Genomic DNA, 14,813 nt, shown 5'->3' with positions numbered 1-14,813 from the left:
TTTTATCATGTTTTATATTACGTATATTCAGTGATGGTAAAGGGATCACGATACATGTTATTTTTGGGTTGTTTCCCATTATAATTAAGGGACGTTAAGAATTTAAATGATAACTAAATGACCTAAAAAAAAGACAATAAACTATAGATAAACTTAACAGCTATGACAAGAATTGGCCGCAATAAGCTTTACACAGAGAGGAGTGGAAGGAAGGTAGCGAGGCCTTTGCCATGACGATCATGACTGAAATCTAATCTTATCTAAATCTAAGTAAATGACCTCAATATTTAAGTGCCTAATTATATATTTATAGTATTTTACATGTTTTAGTATAGTATTATTGTATTAATATCGACCTACGTTGTCTGATGTACATAAATAAATAAAAAATAATAATGTTTACAGGTTAAGAATGATTTTCTTTTTTCTTGTCTTATCTTTTCCCCGACAACGAACCTGTTTCTTTATTAATATAGGTTTGAAATAAAACCTTGAAAACAATTATCTTTCTCCTTGAAATTCTTTGTATTGGCTAGAACAAACATGTTCTATTGACTTACATATGACCGTTATCTAGATTAAAACAAGTACCTACACGTTGATAAATAATTGAAACAACTCTTAAATACTATGTACAATGCAATAAATAAATACAAGTCTTAATCATTTCTATTTTGTCTTAATAAACTATTATATTGGGTTAACAGTATACCTACGTATGTACAGACTGGATCCCGTCCTGTAGATATGTAATACAGTACCATGAATGAAGCAATAGTATCTGTCGATAGTTGCTAGCGACTACGTGAATTTTTTGTATGGCAAATTTTAGTTCCACAGGTAAAGGCGTTGTAAAATTTGACATACAAAAAATTTACGTCGTCACAAATACTATTGCTTCAAACTCATGGTAGAGGTACTGTATGGAGAATATGACCACAGCTTCAATTATACTAAGTGTAATTATTAGTTAGGTAGGGTAAACTACCCAATTATCAGCACTTTAAGAGTTAGTCCCAATTTAAGCCAATTTATTATTGTGAAAAAAAGGCTTTTGTTCGTTAAGGCAAATTTTATAGTTATAATATTTAATAAGGAAGACGATAATAAAGGAAAAACATGACTGACCTCTATCCAAGATTATTTAGAGAAGTAAGAATAAAAAATGGGTCTGTCACCATTTACTGGCACCATCTCCACCAATTACTAGCATAGAGCAACCCAATTATCAGCACCTAACCATCACTGTTAGGAATTGCATTAAAAAAAATAGTTACATTATTAAATTATGTTTTTAATTATTTTTTATATAGTTAGTGAGCAGGTAACAAAACAATTACTTATAATCTAATAATACTTTTATCTGTATAAGTCGAACAAAAAAAAAGCGTCACGGCCATACCATCTTTTTCTCGAAACCATTCAGGCCAATTTCGACGCCTATAACTTCGTTGTGGATAAAACAAGAAGCCTGAATTTTCAGATACTAAACAGGCATTGTACAAACATGGTATATTTGAATTTTCATTAAATTTTAACCATTAATTTAAGAATTATAACACGTCAAAGTTTCGAAATTTTGTCACTGACTGACAGATCATCAAAAGTATAAGGCACTTCTAACAGACATAGAAGCTTAAAATGTTTGCGTAAAATTAGTATTTAGTACCTACATCAAGGGAAAAATCAAATATTTTGTAAATTCAGTCCAGTTTTTTTGGATACATCAACTGCATCAATAACTTTGTAATCCTAAATGTATGGGATTAGAAAGTTATTGATACAATTACAATTTCATCACACCAATAACTTTGTAAACCCATATAAATGTATGAGATTACAAAGTTATTGATGCAGTTACATTTTATTGTTTAATGAAATAATTGAATCTACAAAAAAAAAGTGAGATAGGTACCATCAAAAACATTCTGTAAAAAATCCAAGTCTCGCACCTCATCAGTTTATGTACCGTAAAAAAATATGAGATCCATGTAATACCAAGTCGGTTATTTTATTTAGTCCTTCTGTCTTAAGTTATAATGTAAATTGTTATCATATCAATATTACATTAATTTTACGTTTTAAATAAAATAGATTGACTTAGCCATCGCATGAAAACACAAGTATACCTACTTTTGTTGACATTTCTCGTATTAAATTGTTTAGTCTATTTCATGACAACGAATTACGATGGTCTATTGCACGATTACGTACGATGGTCAAGTCAATCTCTTTTTTTTAACACCTTTCCGTTCAGATGTTTTTTCAGTAATCAAAATGTCCTGTAATTTGACTGGTGTTAGTAAATATTGTTGACTATCAAGACATACCAATTGCGCACTACTAAGACAATCTCCAGTATTATTATAACATTGTTTATTTGTTATAGAAGTTGTCGTAGCTTACCATAGCATACCATCTACAAAATCTTTTGCTAATATCGTCAGTGACCCGGTTGTGGCCACTTTAAGAATTTTGTCGACTTTGAGGCTTTCTTAACTTATAGTTTTTGTTATCACGAACATATTTCTTGTAAAAAGTAATTTAACATGTATTAACCTTGCCTAAGAAAACCCTTTTTTTAAAGAACGTCCAATAGAAAAATAACTGTATAAGAAAGAAAAAAAAAAGGCAGTTTGTGCCATTTTTGGCCAGATTCGTGCCATTTGTGGCCACGGTCTTGTGCCAGTTCTGGCCATCAAAAAATACAATAAAAGTAATCAAAATTTATTAATTAAATTGGACATTTTACAAACAATGGTTTTTATTTAGTTTGGAAAATATGAAATATTATTACTTCACTTGAATTTAACTTACAAATAAAGAGATCAACAATTATATGACGTTGGTAAAAGCTGCAAAGTAAACTGACCTGCCCTTTGTGTGAAGGCAATTTATTGCATCTCTGAAAATGAAAAATATGTATTTGTTGATATGTAAAGCCAAGGAAAAAAAGCCACGATAAAATAAAGGGGAAGAAGTCGGGTGTCTATGTACATTAGTTTTGCATCAGCCATGTGGCCAAAGATGGAGAAATTCATAATTTTGTCTCCATTAGTGGCCACCTTCTAATAACCGCACTTCAGAAACATATGGCGACAAAATAACTTTAGTTTCACTTAGACAATATATTCTTCATGTAGTATTAACATAAACATCCAAACAATAAGCATAGATTTAAAAAATAAAAACCAAATCCTCACCTGCTCGCCTTAGCCTTTTTGTTAAGATCTTAACAATTTCACCCTCAACTAAAAAGAATGACTTGTTGCATCGAAGTGAAGTTTGACACATCAAAGCTGCCAACGGTATCAGTGTCTCGAATATTCAATATTTTAAATACTGTATATCACAGAGTAATTTATTTGTCCATGCCTTAGTTATAAATATTTGAAGATCCAAATGGCCACAAAGGGGTCGGTGGCCACAACCGGGTCACTTGCCCTATTACTGGTAATAAAACAAAAAATAAGAAGAGAAAAAATAAATAAAAAGAAATAATAAGAGGTGATGAAATTCTAGGGAAACCAATTTATCAGCATGCTTCTGATCCAATTATCAGCACCATGCTAACATTTGGATTTTGATGGTATAAACTACTTTTACAAAACAAAATTAATTCTTTGCATAAAATAAACATAATTTACATAAAAAAATATGAAATTAGTATTTATGTACTTTTTTCCATTTATCAGCACCAGTGCTGATAATTTAGAATTTACAAAATTTGCGATCCATTTATCAGCACTACGTATTTTACCAATTAATCACCAAAACCTCAAATTCTACTCTTCAGATTATCATCAAAAATTATCTCAAATATCAGAGAAATCATTAGTTTCAATATTAAATTTGTAAAATATACGATATATCATAAAATGTAAACACGTGTCCTTACGCGCGATCACAAGAAACAGGCAAAAACAGATGAAACTGCGAGACACAAATGTTTGTTTACATAATTTCCACCATTTTGAGGTCTCATAGTATGATTTTCCCAATAGCAGGATTCCAAAAACATGTATTTATTTATTTATAAGTGTGGAAACCCAAATTAGTAAGTGAAAACCTTAGAATTGGTTGATTTATTCAGAGTGCTGATAATTTGGTGCAGTGCTAGCAATTGGGTAGTTGCCCCTACTATACTAACACCTCACAATAATAATTCTCAAACAGCATTTCTATCAAAACTTCTAAAAGTGTCTTGGTTGTAATAAAATCAAATTGAAATGAATACTTGAACTTCTAGTTACAAAGTACCCTTTAGGTCCCTTACTAGAAAGTCCTAACAACAATATAATAAAAGGCAAACGTATATTTAACACAACACGGCATCGTAATCGTAACGCACGGTAACAGTTAATTCGAACGGCAGTCTAGAAAACTAGAAATCCAATCTAGACGGGAGCACGAAGCGGCCTATGCAGCCTACATACTGCAAACAAACACTTGCATTGTTCACGGTATGCGCGGAAACTGATGCTGCGAATATTTCATTTGACTCGTTCAAAGTAGACATATTGATGTAATTAACTGGAAAAAGATGTGCTTTTTACTTATTAAAGTTACATCTGATGATGAAACGCTTTTCTTCTTGTAGTGCCATTTCATATCTGCAGGTTGGTTGTATTCATTCTTATCATGGGTTTGTAATAAAGGGAAATATATTAATACATATTTTCTTAAATCGAAATTAAATTATGGCTACATCTTGCTGCGTTCTCTACAATCTGCTGAGACTCATAATTCCATTTCAATGTAGCTACAATTTCAACATCTTATACGTTTTTGATGATAAGTTATGAGATCTGTTTTAAGCTTCCTAAGATTGTATAAGTTATCAAATGGATTACTTAGTTACTTCAACAAACGATCATTTAAAATGTAGACAAAACATTTTCACCTCCTAATAACTACAGATAATAAAAGTTCTTTGTTGCTAAGTACCTACTAAACATTTATCTGTTTGTTACAGGTTACGAATAAGACGTCCGGCAAGGTGATGGTGCTCAAAATGAACCAGCAGCGTGCCAACAGGCCCAACATGTTACGAGAGGTGCAGCTCATGAACAAGCTCAAACATCCAAACATACTTGGGTAAGTCTCATCAATATTACTTAACAACGTTTCCAACTTTCACAACGGTTTGCCAAATTATTAGGTACACATATGGAGAAACAGAATATGGAACAAACCTTGCATCTAAACTCCAGTTATTCATTCGTTAATCAACTGTTTTCTACCCAAAATGTTCCAAAAAATCTCACTCTCGTCTCCCATAATCCCACCTGATTTATACAAAATTTATTCAAAATTCAAATATGAAAGCGTAACAAAGAAATTCGCTATTTAGAAATGGGATTATAAAACCCCCGTTAATCAAGTTAAGCGGATGACCCCGAAGGCTTATCTCTTAAGTAACAGGGTGTAAACTCATAACGTGCACGGTAACGTTTGAGCGGCGATGTCATATGCTTCCCCTCTGCAAAGAAGTTGACAGGTCGGAAATGAGGTTTTAATCGATGTCATGACTTGAAAATACTGACTGAGGCTACTTAGGGTGAGGCTTTACTAATTAACACAGAAATAAGGAAAATCAATCATCCTAAATACTCAATCGACGCGAGCATCTAGTTCTCAAGGCCATCGAGTCACTTTTTGGACATCCATTGATCTAAAAAACTCTATAGGAATTTATATCGTAAAATGCTAATTTTAACTACCTAATATGTCACCGGAAGCATTTGGAACATAACATAAATTAGACGCAGATATTAATTAAATACCGAAATAAGTTTAAATGTAACATTCTGTTTGTGTGTTTGGTAAAGCAACATTTGTTCAAGTCATGGGAGACTTGACAAATATTTGGGCTCCTAAAGAATATAAAATGTAACGGTCAGGAGGGTGGCAGGCAGCGAGGCGGATCCAAAGGGACATGCCGGCAGACTTCTTTGTCTAACCAATTTATTGTTTCACTTCATGTTTTATTCAAATTTCCAAGGATCAGGAACTTAAAGAATACACACGATTAACGGAAACTTGACCTTTGAATTCAACAAAAGTTTCTGGGTATAGTTATGTTATTAAATAATTTTCGGAAATAATCAATAGTCACCGAAAGGCCTACGAAGACACGAGTGGAAGGGCAGGGTAGGAAGGCGTTTGCCCTGCAGTGGGACGACCATGGCTAAAATAAAAAATAATAATAAATAATCGGTATTACAGGACAATACGTGGGGCCGGAAAAGCACGAGTAGGAACGGGGTGGTTTTAGTCAGTAAGAGTGACACTCCCTCTCGCCTCGCCCAAGGTGGAATACGATATTCAACAATTTTTTCCCCTCAAAAAAAGGATAAAACACGCACCTCTTCATGCCTTCTCGGCAATAATTGATTTTAAATGTAATGTTGAAACAAAAACTTTCCACAATGACACTATAAGTGCTCAGTGCATTGGATTCAGTACTAAATCTTAACTCGACAATAAATCATCTTTCAATAACTGCTCTAAACGATAAAACTAGTAAATACGTACGTTTATACACGCAGAGCCAGATAATGTGAACTAGTGTAGCATTCAAATGATTTATGATGTTCCTTATACATATATTGTTCTGGCTTAACATTCGTGTCGACCAATCACCAGACTGCACTAACGATGACGTCGTACGGTGGACCGCGAATCGCGTTGCATTTGTCGCCCGTAGTATTTAAGTTCTATGTTAATTTTTTATTCGGCCATTACATTCTTTGCTCTCACGCAACCAACATCTTTCATTCATCACTCCAAAACCTCAAACCTCATCATCCATCAGCTTGCTTACGAAAGCCACTCACCGCTGCTGCTACATTTTGATCCTTCGACACCGCATACTAATTTGGACGACGCCGTATCCTGCTTTTTGGCCTATACATTCGCCAAACCGCTACAAGATCGTCGAGCGACCTTTGGACCGTGGACCCCTGCACGTGGCGGATCGAGTTGAAAACGCTGTAATCGGGACAAGATTTGAGGAAATAAGCTGCCTGACGGACAACTGGGGCCCAAAGAACTATTTGGAGGCCAAGCGCATATCGGAACTGCAGTTTTGGTGGAATTTCATCGATCATCACACGCAATCGGTGGGGCCAATCCTTACTCTTTTCCTTCACCTCCTAATCTATTGGTGCTATACTGTGTCTGTATTCTAATTTCAGTGGAATTACTGCAGTGTATTCTCGGAATATCGTGATTTCCGTCGAAGTCTATTACTACCTGGTGACGTTGCTTGCATCAGTATCGTGACTCGAGAAACCGTGAGTACTCCTCTTTTCACTGACCACCAAAATGTCCACTGAATCTGCCAAATCTCGTGATAAATCTCCCATGTTACTTAGTGTAGAAAGTGCTGATTTAGTTCGCGAATTGGTTAGGAAACGTGGAATAGTAAAGGGCAGACTTACTAAATTCAATAATCATTTAGAATCTTTATTAAAAGATGATGACATCTCAAGTAAAAAACGCATCGATTTAAAGCTGAGGATTCAAGCATGTGCTAGTTTACTTGCTGAATTTAACCACATCCAAACTAAAATAGAAGAAAGAGTAGCAGATAGTGAGTTAGATGCGCAATTAACGCAACGTGAAATATTTGAAGATGATTACTACGACTCAATAGCACGTGCTGAGTCTATCCTGAACGTTGATGAGTTCGCTGACTGCTCCGGGTCGTGTCGAAATCATAGTCATAATAGCAATCATAACCCTAGTTCAGTTAAATTACCTGTTATTTCTATGCCTACGTTTGACGGTTCATATGAGCACTGGCTTGAGTTCAGAGATACATTTACTTCGCTTATTCACGATTCCAAAGATATTTCTACCATTCAAAAGTTTCACTATCTCAAATCTTCACTAAAAGGTGATGCAGAACTAGTTATACATTCAATAGAATTTTCTGCTAAAAATTATCAAGTTGCGTGGGACTTATTACTCAATCGATACAATAATTCCGATCTATTAATTGATAATCATCTTGATGCTTTGTTTTCTATACCTCCAATAACTAAAGAGTCCCCTTCGTTAATTCGAAAACTAATTGATAATGTGTTAAAAAATATACGTGCATTAGTTATCCTAGGGGAACCTGCTGACACTTGGGACACACTGACTATTTATCTTATCGTTTCCAAGTTAGATAAAGTTACCAAACGAGAATGGCAAGCTCATAAATTTAGATTATCACAACTGAATGAAAACAATTCTAAGTCGCGATTAACGCTTAGTGACATTATTGGTTTTCTTCGTAACACAGCAGACGTACTGGATTCATTGCAGCGTTCACATGGCAAAGACGTACATAACACTGAGAATAAAAAACAACACAAAAAATCTCACAACACGTCACACTGCAATGTTTCCAGCGAGCCTGACAAAACGAACGATAACCGTTCTAAATCTTGTTTAAAATGTAACGCGAATCATCGTATATACAAGTGCAAAAAGTTTATCGAAAGTAATTTAGACAGTAAACTTAAACTTGTACGCGATCACAACTTATGTGAGAATTGTTTAAATTCAGGGCACTTGGTAACTGAGTGTAAGTTTGGGCCTTGTAGACATTGTAGCCAAAAACATAACTCGTTGTTGCATAATGCTAATAGTTCGGTCGCATGCCATACGTCGACAAACACTGAGGCGAGTACGAGTGGTGCACCGGCGCATCTCCCCGCGCCCGCACCTATTGCCGCGGACTCCGCCCTCTCAATTCAAGTAAACAAAGCACACATGCAAACGGAATCTACAAAGTCCATAGGTGTGCAATCCGTGTTATTATCAACTGCTATTGTTGAAGTAGCCGATGCACATGGCACATACCATAAAGCGCGAGCCCTCCTAGACAATGGCAGCCAGCGCTGTTTTATTTCTAAATCATTATGTCAATTACTTAATTCACCACTTATACAGTCCACTAACGAAGTTCGCGGCGTAGGTGACTCGGTAGTACATTGTACGCAAGCTTGTGATATCGTTGTAAAATCCTGCGTCAATAATTCATTTTCTACACGCATTCATTGTTTTGTTTTGTCTAGGATCACGGCATCGATGCCTGCCGTATGTAAATTAAGTGCAAATATCTGTATTCCAGATAACATACAGCTGGCTGATCCACAATTTTTAGACTACAAAACTATAGATATTTTAATTGGTGCTGATAGGTTTTGGGACCTGTTAGAAGACGGAAAAATTCGTTTGTCTAGTGGACCGTTTCTACAGAACACCAAATTTGGCTGGATCATTTCTGGACCTATCGCTATTCAAACGCGTAAAAAGGCACCAATTCATTGCAATATTGTAAATTCACTAGATACGCAACTTCGTCTGTTTTGGGAGATTGAGGACCTACCCAAGGTCAGAGACGTGCAGACTGACGAAGAACGGGAATGCGAGGATCACTTCGTTCGCACTACTACTCGCGGTAGTGACGGGAGATTCTGTGTGCACATTCCATTCCGTCAGTCACCTGAATCCTTGGGAGACTCTTATACCCAGGCAGAGCGTCGATTTCTAGCCTTAGAAAAACGCTTGCAGCGTTCATCAGACTATAAAAGTCTTTACTCCAATTTTATGCAGGAGTACCTCAGCTTAGGCCATATGACACAGGTAGATTCCTACGAATCCCCGTGTTATTTTATGCCACATCATGGTGTGTTCCGCGAGCTCAGCACCACCACCAAGTTGCGCGTGGTGTTTGATGCAAGCGCACCGTCAAGCTCCGGTAAGTCCCTGAATGATTTGCAGCTGGTTGGCCCTCCTATACAGGGTGATCTCATTGCCATTCTTCTCCGCTTTCGGCAGCATAAATACGTTGCGTGCGCCGACGTGGAGAAGATGTACCGGCAGTGCCTAGTAGACGAGGGTCAGCGTAGCTTGCAGATGATTCTGTGGCGTGACCATCCGTCGAAGCCTTTAGGTATTTTTAAATTAAATACCGTGACGTACGGAACCGCCTCCGCGCCTTTTCTTAGCGTTAGGTGCCTAAAACAATTAGCTAATGAATCTCCTGATGCTGACGTTGCTCGAGCCATAAGGGAAGACTTTTATGTTGATGATTTTATAACGGGTTCGGATAATAAATTACTGTTACTTGATTTATGTGACAAAACTCAGAAAACGTTGCAGTTAGGCTGTTTCCCACTCAGGAAATGGATATATAATTTTAGGCGTGATGATGGTAGTCGTTCATCTAGTCAGTTTAAACCGTTAAGTTTAGATGATAATATCAGTTCTAAAACGTTAGGTATAGGCTGGCACAATCTAAGTGATAACTTTTATTTTAACACACAAATTCAAATTGATAATGATAAACCGATTAGTAAAAGGTCTATTTTATCTAAAGTTTCACAAATATTTGACCCACTCGGTTTGTTAAGTCCCGTTATAATAGTTGTCAAAGTTCTTTTGCAACAATTATGGCTGCAAAAAATAGGTTGGGATGATAACGTGCCTGATAGCACGGCGCGCGTATGGAACCGGTTTGTTATTTCATTACAAGCGCTTAACACTATTCGCATTCCTCGCCATGTTATAGGTGCGCATCCTAAGTATATCGAACTTCATGTTTTTAGTGACGCGTCTCAGACAGCGTACGGCGCGTGTATTTATATTCGCACAGTTAATTATGATCTAACAGTAACGGTTAGGTTATTATTTTCTAAATCCAAGGTTGCGCCGTTAAAGCCTATAAGCATCCCTCGGCTCGAACTGTGTGGGGCTTTATTAGGCGCTCGTCTGTATGACAAAGTGCGCGATGCACTACGTTGCAGTCTTAGTAAAATCGTATTTTGGACGGATTCCACGATCGTCTTAGGCTGGCTACACATGAGGCCGAACCAGCTTAAGACGTTCGTTCAAAATAGGGTCGCGGAAATTCATGACCTTACATTAGAGGTCCCATGGCGTCATGTCAGGAGTGAAAATAATCCTGCTGACCTGGCGTCGCGGGGCGTCAGGTTGGAGGAACTTTCATCCTCTAGACTATGGTGGGAGGGTCCTGAATTTCTTTGCAATCCTAATTTTTCAATAGATGATCACAAAGGTCCAGATTCATTTAAAATTCGTGAGTTACCCGAAGTTAAGTCGTATGTCACCGCAGTCGTAGCTCAGGATTCTTCTGAATCGTCTTTATTCCCGTTTCACCGGTTTTCTCAATTTAAACGTATGAGGCGTGCAGCGGCCTTTATGTTGCGTTTCATTCATAACAGTCGATATAAAAACAACAGGTATGTAGGCAGCCTTAGTGTTGATGAACTACATTTTGCTGATAAGACATTGGCTCGGTTATGCCAATTTGAATCTTATCCAGTTGAATGTAAGGCATTATGCAATAACGGGTCTATTAAAAATAAAAGTTGTTTATCTAAATTAAATGTATTTCTTGACGACTGCAAGATCATGCGTGTAGGTGGTCGTCTAGTTAATTCTAATGAATTTATTTATGGTAAAAAACATCCCATTGTAATTTCTAGTAAACATTACTTTGCTACTTTGTTGTTTCGACATGAGCACATCCAGCTTTTACATGCTGCTCCTCAGGCGTTACTCTTTCATTTACGCGAATCATGGTGGCCTGTAGGAGGTAGGAACCTCGCTCGTCAGATAGTACATAACTGTGTCATTTGTACGCGTATCCGAGGCAAGACGCTTACGCCTATGATGGGCAACTTACCTGCGGCGCGAGTTACGCCTAGTCTGCCATTCGTTAGGTGTGGGGTTGATTACGCGGGGCCAGTGCTCATCCTGAACCGCAAAGGTAAGGGTGCTAGACTTATCAAAGGGTATATTTGTTTATTTATTTGTTTCGTTACACGCGCAGTACACCTGGAGTTAGTCAGTGACCTTTCCAGCGAAGCATATTTACTAACTTTAAAACGTTTTATTTCACGTCGCGGTAAGCCTGCAGAAATTTATTCCGACAATGGTCGTAACTTCGTAGGTATAATGAATGATTTTTCAAAATTTTTAAATAATTGTAGTTCAGATATTTTAGAATTTGCTCAAAGTCAAAACATTAAATTTCATTTTATTCCCCCTTATTCTCCCCATTTTGGTGGTCTGTGGGAGGCAGGAGTTAAGTCGAGTAAATATCATTTACGTCGTGTGATAGGTAATGCTCACCTTACTTTCGAGGAATACAGCACAGTACTAGCACAAATAGAAGCCGTACTTAATTCCCGACCTTTGTCTCCCCTCTCTCCTGATCCTCAGGACCTTTCTCCGCTTACTCCAGGTCATTTCCTTATTGGCCGACCACTGGCTGCTCCGGCATGCGATGACCTGCGCGATGTTCCTGCCAGTCGTCTCCAGCGGTACCAGAGGGTGGAGCAACTTCGCCAACACTTTTGGACTCGGTGGGCGAAAGAATACATCTCTGAGCTGCAGGTGCGGACCAAATGGAGAGAGAATAAGGATGAGCTTCAACCAGGTTCCTTGGTGGTTATCAAAGACAGTAACCTACCGCCGTTGAAGTGGCAGTTGGGACGTGTTCTGTGTACCGTCCCGGGAAAGGATGGCATATCCCGTGTTGCCGACATACAAACGTCCTCGGGCGTGCTGAGACGCGCATTCACCAACATTTGCCCTCTACTGCCGGAGGTGGACCGGGATGCTGCGACTGAGGACTGTTGAAAGCCACTGCTTCCAAGGCCGGGGGCATGTTCTGGCTTAACATTCGTGTCGACCAATCACCAGACTGCACTAACGATGACGTCGTACGGTGGACCGCGAATCGCGTTGCATTTGTCGCCCGTAGTATTTAAGTTCTATGTTAATTTTTTATTCGGCCATTACATTCTTTGCTCTCACGCAACCAACATCTTTCATTCATCACTCCAAAACCTCAAACCTCATCATCCATCAGCTTGCTTACGAAAGCCACTCACCGCTGCTGCTACATATATTAAACTTTAAATGAAATCAAGCTTAAATGATAACGATTCAACATTATTTGCATATTTGTTTAATGTCATTTCAAATTGCGCATTAGCAACAAACAGTATTAAGGATCAAAATTAAAATAGAATGAAATGAAACATCGCTTCATTTTATTAGGTATGGCCTGTTCTCGGTTTTAGAAATTCTTTTGTTCGTTTTGAAATTTTACAAAATCTTAAGATTCTAATTATGGGTTGAGAGGTTTACTCAAGGAGCCATCAATCTACGTCGTCATACTTAATTGCTATAAAACAATAATCTTGTTCGTTTCCATTTCTAAGAAGTTTTAGAGCCTTTTTCTTTTGTTTAAACATTCTTCTATTCTATTTAATCTTTTCGAAAGATTGTTTTTTCGATATTCTCTGGCATTTTGTTAAGACGACTTAGTGTGGAAGAGATCAGAATGAGACAAGATGCTTAATACTTACTTGCATTACCATATATTAGTAAAGGTTAATAGCATCAAGAACGTTGCATATAGGGAGCAAGGTCGGAAAGATCAGTAATCATTAAACACATCATTAGCGGCTTTTAGTCGCTGCTAGAAACCTTCGCTACTGCTCGAAGATCTTTAGCAATGCATAAATAATCATCGTGCAACACTAATCGTTCTAGGATAATAAAAATGACTGAATCAATAAAACAGGAAACTATAAACCTAAGTGAATTCAACCTTGCCTACGATTTAAACCTTTCCTACTTCGTTTACAAGCAGATTAAATAATTACAGACATAATACAGATCCTTCGTAACAATAGGTGTATTGTAATATGCATGGTGCATGCTTATTAAGTTTTCCAAGGCTTGACTCTACCTACCACAAAGTTTCGTTACAATCCACCAAATTAAGACATCGCTAAATCATTTTTATTGATGTTTAACGAATTGTGCGGAAACACCTAATAAAGAATCAAATAATTACCAATCAAAAAGTCATAAATAACTTGTCATTTTGTGAAGAAATCTTCGAGCAAGGTTAAGTCCTGGCTCGCAAGCTTGCAACCCATCTTATGACGTAGGCATGGAACAAGGAACACGTTTGTAACTAATTGTATGAATGACGTCAGCGGATCATATGTCTGACTGCGGGATTATTGAGACGCAGCTATATTTAACTGATTTCACTGGGGACTGGTTAATGGGCTTTGTCTCATACACTTAGCAACATCACAACGCCTTTTATTTCCCAAAGATACGAAATAATGCTATAGTTTTTGTTTTTGCCATTAATTTTTGTACTCTATTTTGTGATAAGTCTTTTTCCATACATCAGTTACGCTGCTTCATTCCCATTTAGTGTTCTTTTCGAAAACATCCAAAAGCCCTCTATAACAGTGTACTCCACTATTGATCTATAAAATTTGCTCTCAGACATCGCAGTTTAGCCACTTTACCAACGAAGTAAACTTAGTAACATTGGAAACCAGTAATATTATATTTCCTTGAAAGGAACTGTAAAATATCCCTATGAGTTAGTACCTATTTCTTCCGCCCAGTTTCACACATTGTACTACAGCGCGCCCGCTGTCTGGGAATGCGAAAATTACTTTATTTGTTTATAATAACCGCACAAGTTATGTCTAACTTCATTCACCTAGAGGAAACGCTAGGAAATTGTTTTGTATACAATGCTGCTAAGCAACTATTTCTTGTTAGCCAAGTATTTTCTCTTGCCTTTGCTTATTATTACAATTAATTTTCGAGTTATTTCATATGACTATTCTGAAATGTCTATTCAAAGTAAATTGCATTCCCACGTCAATTTTATTGTGTTAATTGAGACCAAGTTTTGCCTTTGGATTCAATCCTTTACGCGTAGTGTTTATTTTGAATATTTT

General features: G+C 37.1%; 2 protein-coding genes across 2 annotated transcripts in view; both read left to right on the top strand.

Moving 5' to 3' along the window:
* Positions 1–14,813, top strand: part of LOC118261915 (uncharacterized) — an 88,216-nt gene that overhangs the window by 59,625 nt on the left and 13,778 nt on the right. Inside the window, 1 exon segment of the mRNA XM_050701336.1 lies at positions 4,976–5,097. Coding sequence (XP_050557293.1) covers positions 4,976–5,097 — 122 coding nt within the window.
* On the top strand, positions 7,188–12,850 carry LOC126911949 (uncharacterized). Its single transcript, XM_050701335.1, has one exon. The coding sequence runs from the start codon at positions 7,330–7,332 to the stop codon at positions 12,667–12,669; it is 5,340 nt and encodes a 1,779-aa protein (XP_050557292.1). The 5' UTR covers positions 7,188–7,329; the 3' UTR covers positions 12,670–12,850.

Source organism: Spodoptera frugiperda, chromosome 20 (genome assembly GCF_023101765.2).
Source record: "Spodoptera frugiperda isolate SF20-4 chromosome 20, AGI-APGP_CSIRO_Sfru_2.0, whole genome shotgun sequence".
In the NCBI taxonomy this organism is placed as follows: Eukaryota; Metazoa; Arthropoda; class Insecta; order Lepidoptera; family Noctuidae; genus Spodoptera; species Spodoptera frugiperda.
Note: the sequence above shows the minus strand (reverse complement) of the source record. Positions and strands in the feature narration are given on the sequence as shown.

Excerpts from the sequence above, each read along its gene's own strand:
- LOC126911949 (XM_050701335.1), top strand. The coding sequence starts at position 7,330 with ATGTCCACTGAATCTGCCAAATCTCGTGATAAATCTCCCATGTTACTT.